Genomic DNA, 16,948 nt, shown 5'->3' on the forward strand with positions numbered 1-16,948 from the left:
CAAATATTACTCCAAGAACTTCATATGTCACAGGAGAAGTCAGTTAAGATTTATGTTGATAACAAATCAACTATTACCTTAGCCAAGAATCCAGTATACCATGAAAGATCGAAGTATATCGATACAAGATTTTATTTGATAAGAGATCATATAAAAAAAAAAAAAGTAAAGGTACATTACAAGTGAACAAGTGGCCAATATACTTATGAAACCTCTCAAATTTAAAATATTTCAACAATTTCGAAAGAAACTTGGCATTGGCATGTTAGATGGAACAAATTTAAGGGGAGAGAATATTAGAATTAAATTTATTCAAGTATTAAAGAGATTAATTTCATCAAAATAAAGGTTCATTATATCAAGAAAAAAATTAAATATCTATCGAAGGACAAGTCAAATTGATTATTAATTCTTAAAGAATGATTCATTTTAAATATAATTAATGTCATATATTTTTGAAGACTATATAAACCGCATGCATTAGGTCATGAATATTATAGAGTTTTGAAATTATAAATAATTTTGAGTGAAATATAGAATATCTGCTCTCTTTTTTTTATAATAACTCTATCATTTTTCCCATCAAGTTCGATACTCCTCGTAGGCAGAGCATCGACGTGTTTGGTTTACTAGGGTTAGCAGGATTTGTTTTGATATGTTAGTAGAGCACATCAACGTGTTGAACTCACAGCTTCATCTTTGAGCATTAACAGCCGATAAGAGCGTAAGTATAGGCTATATATAAAGTATGCCGTGAACGGGCTGCCAAAGTCGAACGGGAATTAGAGGTAGACAGGAGGGACTACAGATGCTAATATTGTTGCTATAAGGAATCTATAGTGATATGATGTACGGAAGCAGCGTTGGATACGTAAATGGATCCGTTTTGTCCTCGTTCGAATATAAATCTTAACATGTTGGGGAGATGCATGCATATTTCTTATCAGAGGTTTTGCAAACAACAGTTGCAGGCGTAAGGTTTGTCATCCAAAAGTATATATACATCGTGATTAAATGTCAGGAACTCAGATAAGACACCCCACCCCCCTCCCCTTTTTCTTTCTTTCCGGTGAGGATGAGGAAGAAGACGTAGCAGTGAGATGGGCACGGAAACCATGTGAACAATCCCATCGACCACTGCAAGCTGCGAGCACACTTCACCATATTCTGCTGCATCGGGTGGTGAGATTTGCGTCATGAAGCAGCGCCAATAGTTTCAACGTCGAGAGAAGCCTCGCCTCGGCTTAAATATTCTCTGCCATCAAAAGGAATCCAAAGCCGGCATTGAATGTTAGTCTTAATTTCTTCTATGTCCAAGCAGTAAATGGGGGCAATGAATTCCCACGCAGTGAACTCAATAGCCAGATTCCAACTCGTGGGACTCCCAACATCCATGCATGCTTCGCCAGCCATGACGAGCACACGGAGAGCAGCAAGCAAGCCACTGTTTCTATCTGAAGCCGTACTGCTTTCTTTTTCTACCTCGAGGCATGCAGTTAAAGCCAATTCAAGAACCTGGTCCTTAATCACATGGTTAAAGCATTGGATTTCTTGAGTTATAAAAGCTTTATGTTTCCCCGTCCAGAGACAGATTTAAAGTGCTAAAAGCTTTATGCGTCCCCTTCCATAGACAGATTTAAGCGCATTAAGAAGAAGACGAGAGGTTCATAAATACGCTCGAGTAGATCCAAAGAGAAGAAGGATCCTCCTATAACAATTCTATACTTCAACTTTCGAGGAGAGATTTATCAGAATCTTTTGTTATATTATCAGGTCGTTTTCATTAATTTATATTTTTTTCCTCTCATTTATTGTGTTTTTTGGGGAACAGAATCTCTCTCTCTCTCTCTCTCTCTCTCTCTCTCTCTCTCTGAGGTGTGTGGCTGGCTGGTACAGGGCTTCCGATTAGTGGACTTCTTTTAAGTCCATCGCAGTCCCTCTTTTTCTCTCACCGCATGCTTACCAATCCAATGGTTCCTGTGGCCACAGTACCTCAAAGAAATTAGTGGCCTAACTTGCACATGATCCCTGCCCTGCATGTTCAGCTTTCGACCGTGTTGTCTTCTTATCTTCGATCCATTCGCTGCTGATTCTTTGTATAACGCTTGTTATATCACAATATCTTGCCGTCCAATGATTCACACTCGTTCCACAAAATGCCAACATGATTATACAGAAGAGGGATGCAAACAAATTTGATTACATAAGCCAATTCCATCCAAAAGTAATAGCCAGCGGCGTCAGACGAGACTGACACCAAACAAATGTACTCGTCTCCCAAGAAAGCAGGGAATCTAATGTTCACAGCATGGCACAACTCCGTACGGACGCAAGGAGCCTTCAATTTATGCAGCATACCAGAGCGCAGCTCTCCACTAACAATTTGTATCAGTTGTAGCAGCAATCACCATATATGGAAGTCAGAGCGAGTATAAATCACTTACAGAAGGAGGAGAGAGAGAGAGAGAGAGAGAGAGAGAGAGAGAGAGTTAATTCCTCGGTTTCTTCAATGTGCGTGACGTAATCACGTGGTAGGGAGGAAGAGCTTTCTGAGGCTCCGAAATGTGGAGACGGCATGTGGGTTTGCATGGGGGCACGTCAAGGTTTCTGGTCTGGCACGTGCGCTACATGCCGATCGAGGCAGGGGGTTCTACGACTGAGGCGGGAAGCTGAGATGATGACGACGACGATGGAAGACGGTGACTGTTTGTGTTTGTGGGCATATGGATTCGGCTCCCACTTCATAGCTAGGCATCTCTGCTTTGGTCTCTTTCTCTGTTTTCTTCGTGTCATGGAGTTCATCGCCTCCGCGCAGCGGAACCTATCAGCGGTACGCCCTAGCAATCCTCGGAAAGAGGAATTCCTTCCTTCTTGTCTAGGGGGTGCAAGGTTGTGGCATTAGGATTGGCTCGCAACCGTGGGCATCAGATGGCAGAGTCCAGAAGAGAAAGCTCTCGATGTGAGCGAGAGGAGGTGTGAAATATTGGCGCAGCAAGTTAGAAAGGGACAGAACTAAGCTTGGTAACTCTTCCTTCCTCCATGGCTGGACTGACTCCTGCTATCTCGATGCATGCATGGCATGGACATTAAGGTTGCAGTCACGGAAGAAAGGAAGGTGGGCGCCACTCCTGGGAATGGTCTTGCGGATCCTCCGTGGAAAATCCAAACCAAATTCTCTCTTCTCTGGTGCGCTAACCACGCACTCATCAGTTGGTAGCAGGGCGACCATCGACCTTCCTGAATCGGTGCAGAGGACCAGAACTCGACCGGTGTACTACGATGGAGCGATGCGATTGCTGCGTGCCAACCGACTGCTGTTGTGATCCTCTTCGGCGAAAGATGGGGTTTGACTTGGAAAGAGTCGTAAAAACACCAAAATGGGTTGACTTGGTGCGGTGGGCAGATGGACTCTCTACCATCCCTTTTCCACGCCACAAGGCAGTATTCAATTATTCATTGTCGCCAATGACCACGAGGAAGTCTGCTGTAAACACCATCCAGGTTGGAGGGGACTCGAGCTGTTCCAGGCCCATAGATCATATGGGCCGCAGTCCGTAATAGATGGCCCAAGCCCAATCATGGTGGTGGGCCACAGTTCGTAAACACCATTCCGCCGGTCTTGAGTTGGATAGACAGAGCATTCATTTGGGAAGGCAATTGAGCACCTTGAATTTTGTGAAAATCACAAAGTATAATATATATATATATATATATATATATATATATATATATATATATATATATATATATATATATATATATATATATGTGTGTGTGTGTGTGTGTGTGTGTGTGTGTGTGTGGATAATTAATGACCATATGCAACTGGAATCGACCTTCGTCTTCGTAAAGGCAATGACTCGAGAAGTATACGAGCAACGACTCTTCTGCCTTGTTAGTGGGAAAAAAAGTACATAGACACCAAAGTATATTTAAGTCGTTTACACACTCCGAGGTGATTCGCTGGGCCGACATGAGTGTGCGTGTCATGTCGAGGAATCAGCGTGCAACATTTCAGAAATCCATTCTCGTCTCCGGAAACGTAATGGAACATATTAAACACTGAAGAGACAATTAGCAAATTCTTCTGCCATAGAGAACAAAGATGGGACGGCAAAGTCCTCTCGCTCTCTCTCTCTCTCTCTCTCTCTCTCTCTCTCTCTCTCTCTCCCTATCTTCTCACATCGTAGCATCTAAGGCGCAGGATGAGAAAACAAAGGATTCTGTACCCGCATATGAAAGCAAGCATCACTCCCACATGGCTCCATCTTTGAGACTCCACCACGCCCTGCTCCCTCAAGAACATCCCTCCGTCGAGAGCGCACATGTTTCCCTCCCACTCCAAGCATTCCCTTCTTCCCCTTACTCCACCATACTCGTTCAACACGAAAGCCTCGAACGGATACTTGAAGAAGCTGAGGTAGTGCATGAAGATCCAGTACCTGGGTATGTTGTCTTTGGCTATGAAATAGCCTGAGAAGAGGAAGAAGGAACCCATCAGCCCCGAGATGACGGAATTGCCCATGATGAAGGTTGGAACCAGGGCGCTGAAGCACGCGACAAAAGAGTTGGCCATCAGCATCACCAGCCATATCACCAAAGAGAAGTAGAGAAACTTATCCATCTCCCTTCTCAGTCCCACCAACCAATACACTGGAGTGGCGTATAAGAGTGCAGCTACTAGAAGAAAAGGCATGAAGACAAGCGCATTGGCTATGACATAGGAGGACACCCTGTAGGCCCCTCTCGAGGTCTCCCTCTGCAGAATCCTTCTCTCCCGCAAGAAGATGGGCAAGCCTTCGTTCGTGGACGACAGAAGAAAGGTGAGGCTGAACGCGAAGAAACCCACCCTGGCTTGGAGGTTGCTTACGTTTATGAAGATTGTTCCGAGGCCGAACCCAGCTGCGATGGATTGGATCACCTTCGCGGTGAACAGTTCCCGGGTCCTCGAAGCGTTCTTGAAGAACCGGCTGGTTAGAATGAAAACCTCGCCACACCGCGAATTGGCGTAGAAGATTTTGTCTTCTTTGGTGCTGCAGTTGGGAGCTCTGATAACCTCTTCTTGGGGAGTAGTGGGCCCTGAGTCCAGGCTAGCCATGGCATCCATGGCGAACTCCAGCACATTGACATGAGGAGGAATGCGATGGCCAGCCTCCCTCAGCCGACTCTCCAATAGCGCGATCGGCCCCTGGTGGTGAACGGTTCCGCCGGCGATGAGCAAGACCTGGTCGAACAACTCGAGGATCCGAAAGCCCGGCTGATGGATGGTGAGGACAATGGTCTTTCCCTGGACAGACGCCATGGACTTGAGCAGCTTTACAATGTGGAGGGCGGAGGCCGAGTCCAGCCCGGAGGTCGGCTCGTCCAGCAACAGCACCGCCGGATCATGCACCAAGTCGACCCCGATGGAAACCCGGCGGCGCTCACCGCCGGAAATGCCGCCAGCTCCGTGGCCGCCGATTCTAGAACCGGCCACATGATCCAGACCCAGCTCTTTGATCAGCTCCCTCACGCGGGCAGCGGCCTCGCCAGCCGTCGCGTTGAGCCTCAGCCTGGCGCTGTATGCCAGCGACTCCTCGACCGTCAGCAGCGGGAAGAGCGCATCGTCTTGCGTGACGTAGCCGGATACCCTTCGAAAGCGGGACACGTCCATGGGTCGTCCATCGACGAGTATGTCGCCGGAGACTTGGCTCGGGTGTATCACGCCGGCAAGAACGGAGAGCAGCGTGGTCTTTCCAGCTCCGCTTGGGCCGACGATCGCCAGGAGCTCACCGGGAAGGGCCTCACAGCACACGTTCTTCAGAATAGACCTGCAGGTGCTGGGAAAGCCGCAGCAACGCAGGTGAACGTTCCGTGTGGCGGTCGAGAGGTCGTAGGACAACGACTTGGTTTCGATGCGGTATCGGGGTCTCCGGCTGCCAAGATTCAGCGTTTGCAGCTCCATGGAGGAGTGAGGAGGAGCACCGAGTGTGAAGAGGCAAAGAGGAGAGTAGAAGAAAATGAGAAGGGCAGGGCAAGAGGTTGAGCTAACGCACCAAACCTCACCGCTATATCTTTTCTCGAGCACAATAGTGCTTCCTGGATGGCGGACGCCTCCTTTACCGGAACAGCGTGCGAGCCCTGTGGAGGGTCGGTGCTTTTTTGACACGGTTTATAGCGCTGCGTCTTTACCGTGGGATTGCTCAAACAAAAAGTTGCACCGACCGCAACATTGTGTTTGGCGAAACAAATTAATTGGAGTACGTTGCAACCATTGTTCGGGCGAGCGACAAGCTTGACCGATCACAGCGCGGAGTTGGTGGAGTTTGCTTAGGCCGCACCGTTCTCCGTGTAACGATCGCCAGAAAACAAAATGGGACAGAAGGTTTAGACCAGAAGCCGTTGCAAGGGAGTTAATATGGCCCGGCGGATCGCAGACGAACGGCATGTGATGCGGACCATCATCTTCATCCGACGCTGACACGGAAGCTAAACTTTGGTGAACCACTCACTGTCCTTTTTTTTTTTCTTTGTCTTTAAATAAAAATAATTTTATTATATTAAATAGTTTATATGATGGTTGATTGGAAACTAATTTATGCAACAAATGCACTCTCAACGGAGACAACCACACAACTCTTTTTTTTCTTTTCGTGGAGCAGTTTTTAAGAGACAACCAAATCGAGTCGGATTGTATTAATTTAACTATATCTAATTAATACTTAATATAAAAATATTTATATGTGAAAACGTAATAAAGAGGTTTAAGAGAATAATCTCACACTAATAAATATCGAAAAAGTCCGGATGACTGAGATCAAATTTTTTTTTTTTTTTTATAAACCTACGGTACAAACCATAGAAGCATCAAAAGAAAATGGGCCAACAAATTTGGCAGTTATTTGTGGGAGATTTAGAAACAAAACCAAATGAGATGGATTTTATCAGTTTGTGTCTGTATCAAAAGGAATTTTTTAATAAAAAGAAAAAAGGAAAAACATCAATCATTTGATTGTGAAACAAGAAATCGAATGAGTATAATGCCATGGGACTAATACTCACAGGTATACCAAAATCCGTGGACCCGAAGACTGCTACAACAAGACAACTTATCAAAACTAATACGAAACCTTCTTCTGCGGAAGGGGATATCTTATGGGGACACGTTTGAAAATACCATCTCCCTCCCAAAAAAAATATTGAACGGAGGGTTAAATTACAGAGATGCGTGGATGTTATGATCGACTAATGTTTCCAGTGCAAGTGAATGTAGCAATCCCTTTGCTTCGTACTCTTCTTTCTTGTTTATGTACGTTCTGTACATTTTTTTAATTAGCTACATGGATTCTTTTTGGTTGAGCTCCTAAATTTAAATATGATCCTTTTCATGTCCAGAAAATAATTAAGTGGCAATCCTGAAGGAGCACTACACGATGAAAGATCTATGAAATGAAGGAGGGGGTTGTTCCCCTGAGGAGGGAAGCAAAGAGAAGAACATTCCAAGTATCGGGCAATCCTGGAAGGCACCAATGGCTGCAGTCGGCATATCTCGCGGGTTCCTTCCTCTGCTCCGCCGTTAGCAGCTTCCCTTGCCTGGATGTATAAATGGATGTGTGCGCATCTCGCCGGTACTCCGACAGCCGTGTGATGTTCAGATACGTCACCGGGGTTCTCATCTTCCTGATGGTCGTCTCCGCAAGCGACACCATGGATCTCGGAAACTGCTGCAGATAAGTGTCGTTGGTGATGGGGTGGGTCTGGTTGTAGCACCAGTGTAAGTTTTCCCTGCATGAATACGCACCAGAAATGCAAGTATGACACCAAGTTGCAAGTCCTACAGGAGCTGGCTGTTCCTGAAGCTTTGTGGAGGTTGGCTACAGGAGCTAGCAGTTCAGAATATGGCTTAGTAAAGTTTAACTATGTTGTTGTTTGGAGGTGCTTCCATGGCAAGGCATGACATGATTGATTCTACAGACGCTCCATGAGAACATGCTCGCCATCCTGTATGCAACAGCTTGGGAAGGAGAGAGTAGTCGGCCATAATATAGACAGACTTGTAGGTCTTTGGATTTCTCAACCGTTGCATTGTGTTGGCAACCATGGAAGCTGAACTCTTATATATATATAAATGTATATATATATATATCCGGTAAGTATGACCGGGTTGAATTTACGCGTGTTACTGTACGAAGGCAACACATTTGATGACACTCTCACCTTTCTTTGTAAAAGGACGCTGATTGATCGTAGTGGGACCCAGAAAAGTTTCTGAGATAGACTCGGTCAAACCAAAGAAGAACTCAGCATTCTGGGCACAAGAGTTGTGGGTCCGATGTACGCACCTCTTGTGTTCGGGCGAGATGCTCCTGAAGAAGACGGCGGTCCTGGCCGGGTCCACGTTTCGGTCGACCCACTGCGCCCAAGTCCGGAGTGCCCTTTGGAACGCCTCCTCCGCTTCCATGTCCTCCATCAACCCTTCGCTGCACTCGAAGTAGTTCCACCTGTAGCAGGCAGCATGCACATCCGTTGTTATGCACCTAAACAAAGCTCGTACCGTCATGTGCGTGTGAGAGAGAACGAGATAGGGTGGTGTGTACACCACTACTCACGCCCTCATCTTGCCGCGGTGCGTCCACCAGTGGCCGGTGTTGAACACCATGACGTCGGCACCCAGCCATCGGCGTTCTTCTGCCGGGAGCTTGTCGAGCCTTAGGATCTTGGCATGGTCTTCCCTTTCCTTCAGCTCTACCAGGAAGGGGCTCCAAAAGAACTCCACCGAGCAATCATAATCCTTGAGGGAAAAGACAGGAAAATAGTTACGAGACAAGGCTTGACACAGATTGTTAACCTAAACTTTGACATTAGGCATTGGACGAATCATTACTCGATTAGTTAATCTGCAGTAATCGATTAGAGAGTTTGAGACAAACTAAGTAGAGAAAACTTGAAGGTTTTCAAGTATCAGCGCTACCTCAGCCACAAGTATTGATTGATTGAATATGGATCAGACGTGGATTGGCATATTAATAGTACCCAAAGTAAAAGCTTGGAAGGGGATTCGATTATCTAAATTGTTAGCGGATTTTAGAACCGATAAGATCAAGTTTATGAATACATACATATATACCATCATCATCGTCGTGATACTTTTGATCAAACTAAAGGCGATTCATATCAACCTCTCACGAGGGCTGGGCTGGTGGGACTGGTGACCTAACAAGTACTCTCTCACCTAGCGTGTCGAGAGTCAATTGGAGACAGATTAAGGGTGTGCAAAGTCAAGACAGATTAGCCGCTCCCTCCATGATTGAGCCACTCGTACAGCATTTTGCTTCGACGAAGTACACCAAATCCGAACCTACCACGCCACGTGTTAAATTCAATCGATTCGGGCGTCGATGAACTTACTTCCGGTACATCAAGTGCACACCAGCTTGTCAGCTACTTAGTGCTGTGTTCTAAGGTTAGCAAATTAGGTGCATCATGCACGACCTTCCTTTCTTCTAAATAAAATGTTTGCTGTTCCACTTTTTTCAAACACTATCAAGTCATCGACTAAAAACTTGTCCTAATAATATTCTTCCATGATATAAAAACTTGCAAGTCATCTAAAAACTTTTCCAAGTGCAATTGTTCACATCCTACCAAAGCATATATTTCAGAATGATTCAGTGAAGGAACTCAGCTTTTCTTTCTACTTTGGCTTTGGGTGCAGTGACTGCACATTTATTATTATTATTGTTGTTATTGTTGTTCGGATGAAATGTAGCACCTCATGACAAGTACTATTCTATTAGATCCATCGTTAAGCAAGTGAACAGTTTATACGAGTGTACGGGTAAATTGATACTGATCGAGCAAGCAGAGTAAGTACGACAACGTACCAGGGCTCGGAACACCTTGTAATCTGAGCCGTGCAACTTGACGTCGGCGCGCTTCCGGCGCACCGACGAGTAGAGCATGCAGGCGAGCGACTCCCACATGTTCCTGTTGAGGGAGTCACCGACGATCACCACTCGCTTCCCTCTCCACCTCTCCAGCATCTCGCTCCCATTAAACCTTCATTGCAAGAATTTTCAGAATCGCAGAACGCAGCAGATGAGCCAGAAGCAATTGAACCGAGCAGATTCCGTGTAGCAGTTGATGATGGCATGAGAGCTGCTGACCTCGGAAGGTCGCAGCCATTAGGCTGCCACCGCCAGTGCTCGTAGTCGGAGTCGGGCCTGCCGTTCCTCTGGCAGCTTACTTGGTCGGTGAGAAAGGGGCACCATTGCGACCGGTAAAGAGGGTACCTCTTCCGGTCGTACACCCACCTGCCGTCGAACACGTCGCACTTCTTCTTCTCCTTCACCACGTTTCCCTCTTCGGTGGCGCGAGGTGCCGGTGTCGTCGCTTCGGCTGTAAGGATTTCTTTGGTTGTGATAATTTGTGAGGAGTAGGAAGAAGTATTTGCATCGACATCATTAGACTGCTTAGGTGGAAGCGCCATGATCGGAGACCCCGAGGAATTCGTGACATGCACCAGGCTAGAATCCGGAGACGGAAGCTCTGCTTTGTCGGATGGTGAGAAGGCCATCCCTGCTACCGCGCTGGGCTGTGGAGACGCATCCGCCTCGGTGGTTGCCCGTGGGGACATGGCCGCGATGACCGATGGAGGAGTAGGCGTCGGCTCCAACTCTTGCACAAAAGCTTCACAAGGCGCGGGGGCAGTGCTGACAGGTGGAACCTCTACATAAGTCTCTGCCGATGCTTCTGCAAGCGAAGGCACGGTGGAGGGCTTTTTGCTTACATGAGCAGTACCGTCGAGGTCTGGAAAAGATGCGATGGTCGTGCTCGGGCGGTATACTTTCTGAAGGCTGTAGGAGATGAGGAGATAGCCGAGGAAGCAGGCCAGGGTGCAGAGCAGCCACTTGCGGTTGACGAGGAGAGGTGGAAGGGACTCCATGCGAGCACGATACCACCTCCGGAAGCTGGAGTCAATGCTTAGGAGTGAAAGCACTTGTCGTTTTGGTTGGGGGATTGGTTAGTGCATATTGGACTTTTTGTCTTGTTTTTAAACAGTTTGATCCTTTCTTCGAGGACGCCATGACGGAACTTCACATCTCAATCCTTTTTAGGTCTTGAAGTCTCCTGATCTGGCTCCAGAATGGGTCGGATCGTGGCAGCCTTGGCACAGACGAGCTGGTGGTGCGTCCTCTGCGGCCGTATGCGTTTTGTAGGGTTGTCAGGAGAGGGGAGAAATGGAGAGAGTAAGGGTTTTGGTGCACCCAAACCGTTCTTTTCCGGCTGTCTTGGGGAGTAAAGTTGCAGAGGAGTTGGTGTGGCAGCAGACTAGTTGATGGGACGGACGAGAAAAGGCAAGACGGACAACTATTTATTGCTTCTTTAATTACTATATTTCCGTTTATTAATTTATATATTTGTTTTGATTTCCAACACTCGTATATTTATTTTTATATTTTTCCCTTGATTTAAAAATTGGGTTAAATAGATTTGGAAACATACCGATGAAGGGAAGTATCAAATATGGTCATCATGTATACCTTAATTTCTTCTTTCCTAATACCATATTTATATTTTATTTAATGGAATATTTGCAATTTTGTTGTTTTCGTGTATGTCGTAATGAGTTTACCCGTAAGTTCAAGTTGTCAAAGAATAGAGAGTTATGTGTGTTATTCCGTCTGTATATACTCTTGTGGCAAAAGGAATACGCATATTTACATCTATAAATATGCTTTTGACTGGTGCATAGTTCACATCGAAAATACACTATGCAACTTTTCTACCGAAATTGTTCTCTTCGTCTCTTTCAAACCCCAGTGGTTATTTTTCGTAATAAAATAAATTATTATTCTCCCGTTGAATTCAGAGTGTAATAAAATAAATTTCATCACGTACATAAAGTTAATAATAATCCTCCAACATTTATTAAACTTGTTCTTTGGAAATATCAATATAGTTCAAACTACTCCTATCCATCCAGGATTTTGATATAATAAAAGTACATAATCTTGTTCATATGAATAGAATAAATCACAAAGAGAATAATGTTACCTACCATTATCTACCTATTCGTTTATCGCTATTACTGGAACATAGAAATTATTTGGCCTCTCTTCATTCGTGGAGTCCTTCCCTCCGTCCGCATGCAAGAGAATGAATATGATAATGATTCGGTTCCGTGCATCTTCTTCTCCTGGGGATTGGTGACGCACACGTAACGTGAGATCCGTTCTCGATGAGTGTGAATTATATACGTTTGATACACAGCACACGAAGCATGAGGGTAAATGGACATCTGGATTGACATTATGGATCATCAAACTGTTTGACGAAGACGACCAAGAAAAAAATGGCTGGCATCGAGATTGAAGAGTATGTGTTCGTTGTCTGCTGAATTAAAGTGCAAAATCATGGAGAAATGGGAACCGGGAAGCCAGGGATTGACTTGGGCAACCCGAGCATCGTAGCTTCCTATTGCCTGGGTGATCATTGGATCTAACAATGACTCTGCCACTTTAATAATAGCAGAAAGTGCAGGATGGATGGGATGCTTCGAATTTGGCAAAGCTATGCAATTATGGGCAGCAGAGAAGATGGTGTCGCCTTGCATCAAATGGCAAGCTAGATTTGAAGGGCGCGGCGCCCCACTTAAAATCAACGTATCACCCTAAGAAAGCGTTCTTTTTTCTACAAATAAAGGGTGAAAGGAAACAAAATCTGGTTCTAATAACATAAGATCACAACACAGTCAATGGTCACTTGTTACGGTTGGCGGTGCTTGTCACTCGCGAATGTCTTGCCGAGGAAACTATCGACGCTATGGACTGCTTTCACATGGTTCTTTGCCGACGCCATCAAACTTGGCTCGGACGTCAATGGTTCCCGTGACTTCACAAGCCTGTGTGGTTTCGAGTGGCTCAAAAAGAAAGGGTTTAGAAAGTAACATCTCTTTTTCTTCCTATGGCTTTATAACTGGTAGCTTTCGGTAACGAGGATGAGGAAAGGAAGAAGGAAAGAAGAGTTGGAGAAGCAAATGAAAAGAAAAAAAAAGAAGAGTGAACGCGAGAAAAGAGAAGAATAAGACGAGAAGGCGGCAGATGATGTCGAGAACTTAAAAAGTATATTTTGAAAAAAATTATAAATTAATATTTTATATTTTAAATGAGATTAGATCGAGTTTTAGGGACAAAATTTTTTAATTTAAAATATATTTTAGATAGAGTTATAGAGATTACAGACTCTTATATTTTATATCTATAAATATGTCACAAATTAATTTAAGTTTCAAGTATTAAAGTCAAATTTAAGAATTATTCAAGATCTCTATTTGTTTTTCTTTTTGAGAAGTTTTATAAAGCCTTTTTTTTTTTCGTCTTAGTTTTTTTTTCTTCTATTTGATTTGATATTGGACTAGTATTACCTTGTTACTACTATTTGATAAAGGGTTGCACTTACATGTGATCATCTCTTTCTTCACGTACTCTTAGAGTCATAAGGGTGGTAATATGTGCTTTAAAGATCTTCTTGGTGAAAAAGATAATATTTTTTTACTATAAAATATTATAATTAAATTGATGGATTTGATATTGAACTTCTTAATTAGTCTAACTACCAGAAACTTATTTGGAGTCGTATCTCATGGGGAAGATCTATAGGATATGATTAGTGTCAATGCAACAACATCATCAGATAGAGACGTTACGAAGAGATGTAGGACTTTAAAAGCAAATGCTGAATTTATATTAAAAAGGTATATTTCTCATGATATCTTTGAACACATTATTCATTATAAATCAACTTTAGATATTTTGTTTCTTGATGTATTGCTTAACAAAAAGAATATGATTCGACTTTAGTACGTGAAAAATGATTTGACAAATACTAACTAAGGTGATCTCTCAATTTCTCAGTATTTTTTAAAGATTAAAAATTTATATTCAGAGATATCACTCTTAGATTCAGATGATCCTTTATTCGATACACAAATAAAATATTATATTATTCGTTGTCTTCAAAAATAATATATTCCTTATGTTATAACTATTCAAGGATGGGTTCAATAACGTAAATTGCAAGAGAGGACTAAGGAGATTTGCAGTAATGTAAATTACACAAATGAAAAGCAAACTAGAATTTAGAGTGGTTCGATCAATATGACCTACATCCACTTTCAGATTCCTCCTCCGACGAGGTCTTTGGCGTTCACTAAAGACCTTCCTTCAATAGGTGAAGGCCAACCACCTTTTACAGCTCTTTCTTTTTTTATCGGGTTTAGGAGATAACCCTTACAAGTCTCACTCCTCTTTCTTGGATGGTTATAAGGCTAAGAGATGAAGGAGGAGAACTCTTCACTTTTACAACACTTTAAGGCTCAAGAACTTAAGATTATGCCAATAGCTTTCGAGCTCTTTCATGCAGAAAAAAGTGGGATTTTTATAGGCCCTAATGGCTTTAAAAAATGGAAACAAAAAGTGTCTCATCCCGGATTTTTGGGGTACTGGCGGTGGTACCGCCATTACTGGGCGGTACTACTGCCTAACAGATCTCGAAGACCGAGCTCTGGCGGTACCACTATTGGCAGCATTTACTACCGACGGTACCACCGCCCAAACCACCTAGGAGACTGAGTCTCCCAAGTAGTGCCACCGTTGGCTAGGCATTTAAGTGCTGAATGGGCTGATCAATCCGGCCTAATTCAACCCTGTTAAGGGCCCAATTGGCCCCTAATTAAGTTAGTGGGATTACTTCTCAATTATAACTTAATCTACTATCTAACTATAATTACTAAGACATAATCTAAGACACTCTTGTTCCAGTACGTCAATTACTCTTCCGGCGAGCTTCCGGCAATCTTCCGGTGATCTTCCGACGAACTCTTAGCAATGTTCTGGCGGACTCCCGGTAAGCTCCTAGACTTTACGATGATCTTCTTGGCGAGTTTCGACGAGCTTCTTTGGTAAACTCCTAGACTTCTTGGTTCGTTCCGGCAGAACTTCCGATGAACGTCCGGACTTCCAACGAACTCTTGAACTTCCAACGAGATCTCGATCTTGACTCCGGCACAACTCTTGCTTTATGTCTTATTGCTATTGTAGTTAATCCTACATACTTTTCTCAATATATAGATTAGATCAAATAATTTACAATTGACTTCATCATCAAAATATGATATTCAACAATATATGGATCCACAAACACATGTATATGTGGTATCTCAAGAGATTATGTTTGATAAAGTTTCTTGTTATTATTCTTCATAAATAATTTTTTTTAAATATCAATCATAATAATGAAAGTAGTACATGTTCTGATTAAGATTTCTTTGTCATCTAATGCTATTATAAATTTTCGCTCATATGTATCTATTTCTATTATTTTTTCATCATTAATGATGGAGCAAAGCGACAGGGGGAGTAATGACGTTCATGATGAGGAAATTCTAACATGAAGAAGATCAAAAAGAATAATTCTCAAACTAGCATAGTACAAGATGGAGACAATATAAATATTTGTCACTATTTATTTTTTGAATCAATTAATAATTTTGAGCCAACTTGTTTTGATGAAGCCAAATGTATTAAAGTATGGGAGGATGCCATGAATGAATGAAGAAATGAATACTGTTTATAAAAATAAAACTCGAGATCTTTTACTATGGATGTTGTCTTTTGCATGAAGTCCAATTAGAGATTTCAATAGTCTTTCACGTAGTAAGTTTGGATCAAGCTATGGATTAACAAGTTCCCAATAGTCCTAGAAGCTTTGGTCGAGGTCATATTTCTACATGATCCCATATCTGGTGGTAGTTATGGGCGTGACCTGGTAGATCTAAGTCGGGACTTATCTCCAAAAGTATACTTTAAGAAGGAGTGTTATGAAATTAAAAGTATACTTTGGAAAAATATAAATTAATATTTTATATTTTAAATGATATTAGATAGAGTTTTAGGAATAATAAATTTTTAGTTTAAAATATATTTTAGAATATTTCAAACAAGATTAGATAAAGTTATAAAGATCAAGGACTCTTGTATTTTATATTTATCAATAGGTGATATCTATAAGTAAATCAATTCAAGTCTCAAGTATTCAAGTCAAGTCTAAAAATCATTCAAGATTTATAAGTTTTTTTTAAGAAATTAAATATTTTTTCACCTTGATCTATTATTTTTCTATTTGGTTTGCTATTATTTAAGAAAAAGTTACATCACCACGAAACATTTTGTTTTATTTAAGAAAGAATTACATCCTTTCTTCGTGGAATAAATGCTATTTATCACCAGCAATGCAAAATTTATTTTGACTGATATGGTAGAGTTGAGATTAGAGACATTGTTCTGATTAATAATTAATCAGCATCCTCCACGAAACATTTTGTTTTATGGTATCTTTGATTGCTATATCACCACTCTAAAATTATAGAGTTTTCATGGCTGTCCCTGTCTTCTTTCTTTAGAGAAAGCGGAGCGTTGCACGAGACGTCGTGAAAGGTTCTCGTTGGATCTATTTTGTTCACTCCTAAAGATATAATTACCATCCGGAAGTTCATACTCATTTTATATGATAGCTACGTCCATTTTTGTTGGATTCAATCTGTAAGTGCTAGAAGCATGGTTCACAGAGAACACTCGCGTCCAATGGCTTCTGCATTTGCGCATAGTCCTTCTCTTTACCTGCTTTGATCAAGCATTGCGCTGCCGATTTGCTTCTTATGTTGATATTAGTCTCATTTCTTGGAACGCTATACTACCTTGACTGGCTCATGTCTTTGATTGTAAAGCGATTGCTAACTTTCTAAAAATTGTTAATGCCCCTTCTCGAGGTGACAAGGATGTCTCAACGACCATAAGTAATTTATATGATTAGATTCTCTACTCGTATTTGTCGAATCAACTGTTCGTAATGAATTATATTTTGTTTATAGTACGGGTTTTAAGCATCCCCAGCCCAAAGTTTGAGGACA

At 42.6% G+C, this 16,948-nt stretch overlaps 2 protein-coding genes across 3 annotated transcripts; both read right to left on the reverse strand.

Annotated features, from left to right (window-relative positions):
* Positions 1–4,001: 4,001 nt before the first annotated feature.
* On the reverse strand, positions 4,002–6,449 carry LOC103973716 (ABC transporter G family member 10). The gene has a single exon (XM_009388359.3). It carries the CDS (start codon positions 5,942–5,944, stop codon positions 4,172–4,174), a length of 1,773 nt encoding a protein of 590 aa, XP_009386634.1. The 5' UTR covers positions 5,945–6,449; the 3' UTR covers positions 4,002–4,171.
* An 894-nt stretch (positions 6,450–7,343) lies between these two features.
* Positions 7,344–11,279, reverse strand: LOC135649647 (protein trichome birefringence-like 42). 2 transcript variants are annotated; one of them, XM_065168248.1, is made up of 6 exons: positions 10,769–10,896; positions 10,146–10,691; positions 9,864–10,038; positions 8,589–8,770; positions 8,322–8,480; positions 7,344–7,764 (listed from the first exon to the last, which is right to left on the reverse strand). In XM_065168248.1, the coding sequence occupies exons 2-6, from the start codon at positions 10,613–10,615 to the stop codon at positions 7,422–7,424; spliced, it is 1,329 nt and encodes a 442-aa protein (XP_065024320.1). In that variant the 5' UTR covers positions 10,616–10,691; positions 10,769–10,896; the 3' UTR covers positions 7,344–7,421. The 2 variants fall into 2 exon arrangements, with proteins under 2 accessions (XP_065024320.1, XP_065024311.1); XM_065168239.1 differs by having other exon boundaries at positions 10,146–11,279.
* Positions 11,280–16,948: the final 5,669 nt, after the last annotated feature.

Source organism: Musa acuminata, chromosome BXJ1-4 (assembly GCF_036884655.1).
Source record: "Musa acuminata AAA Group cultivar baxijiao chromosome BXJ1-4, Cavendish_Baxijiao_AAA, whole genome shotgun sequence".
NCBI classification, from domain to species: Eukaryota; Viridiplantae; Streptophyta; class Magnoliopsida; order Zingiberales; family Musaceae; genus Musa; species Musa acuminata.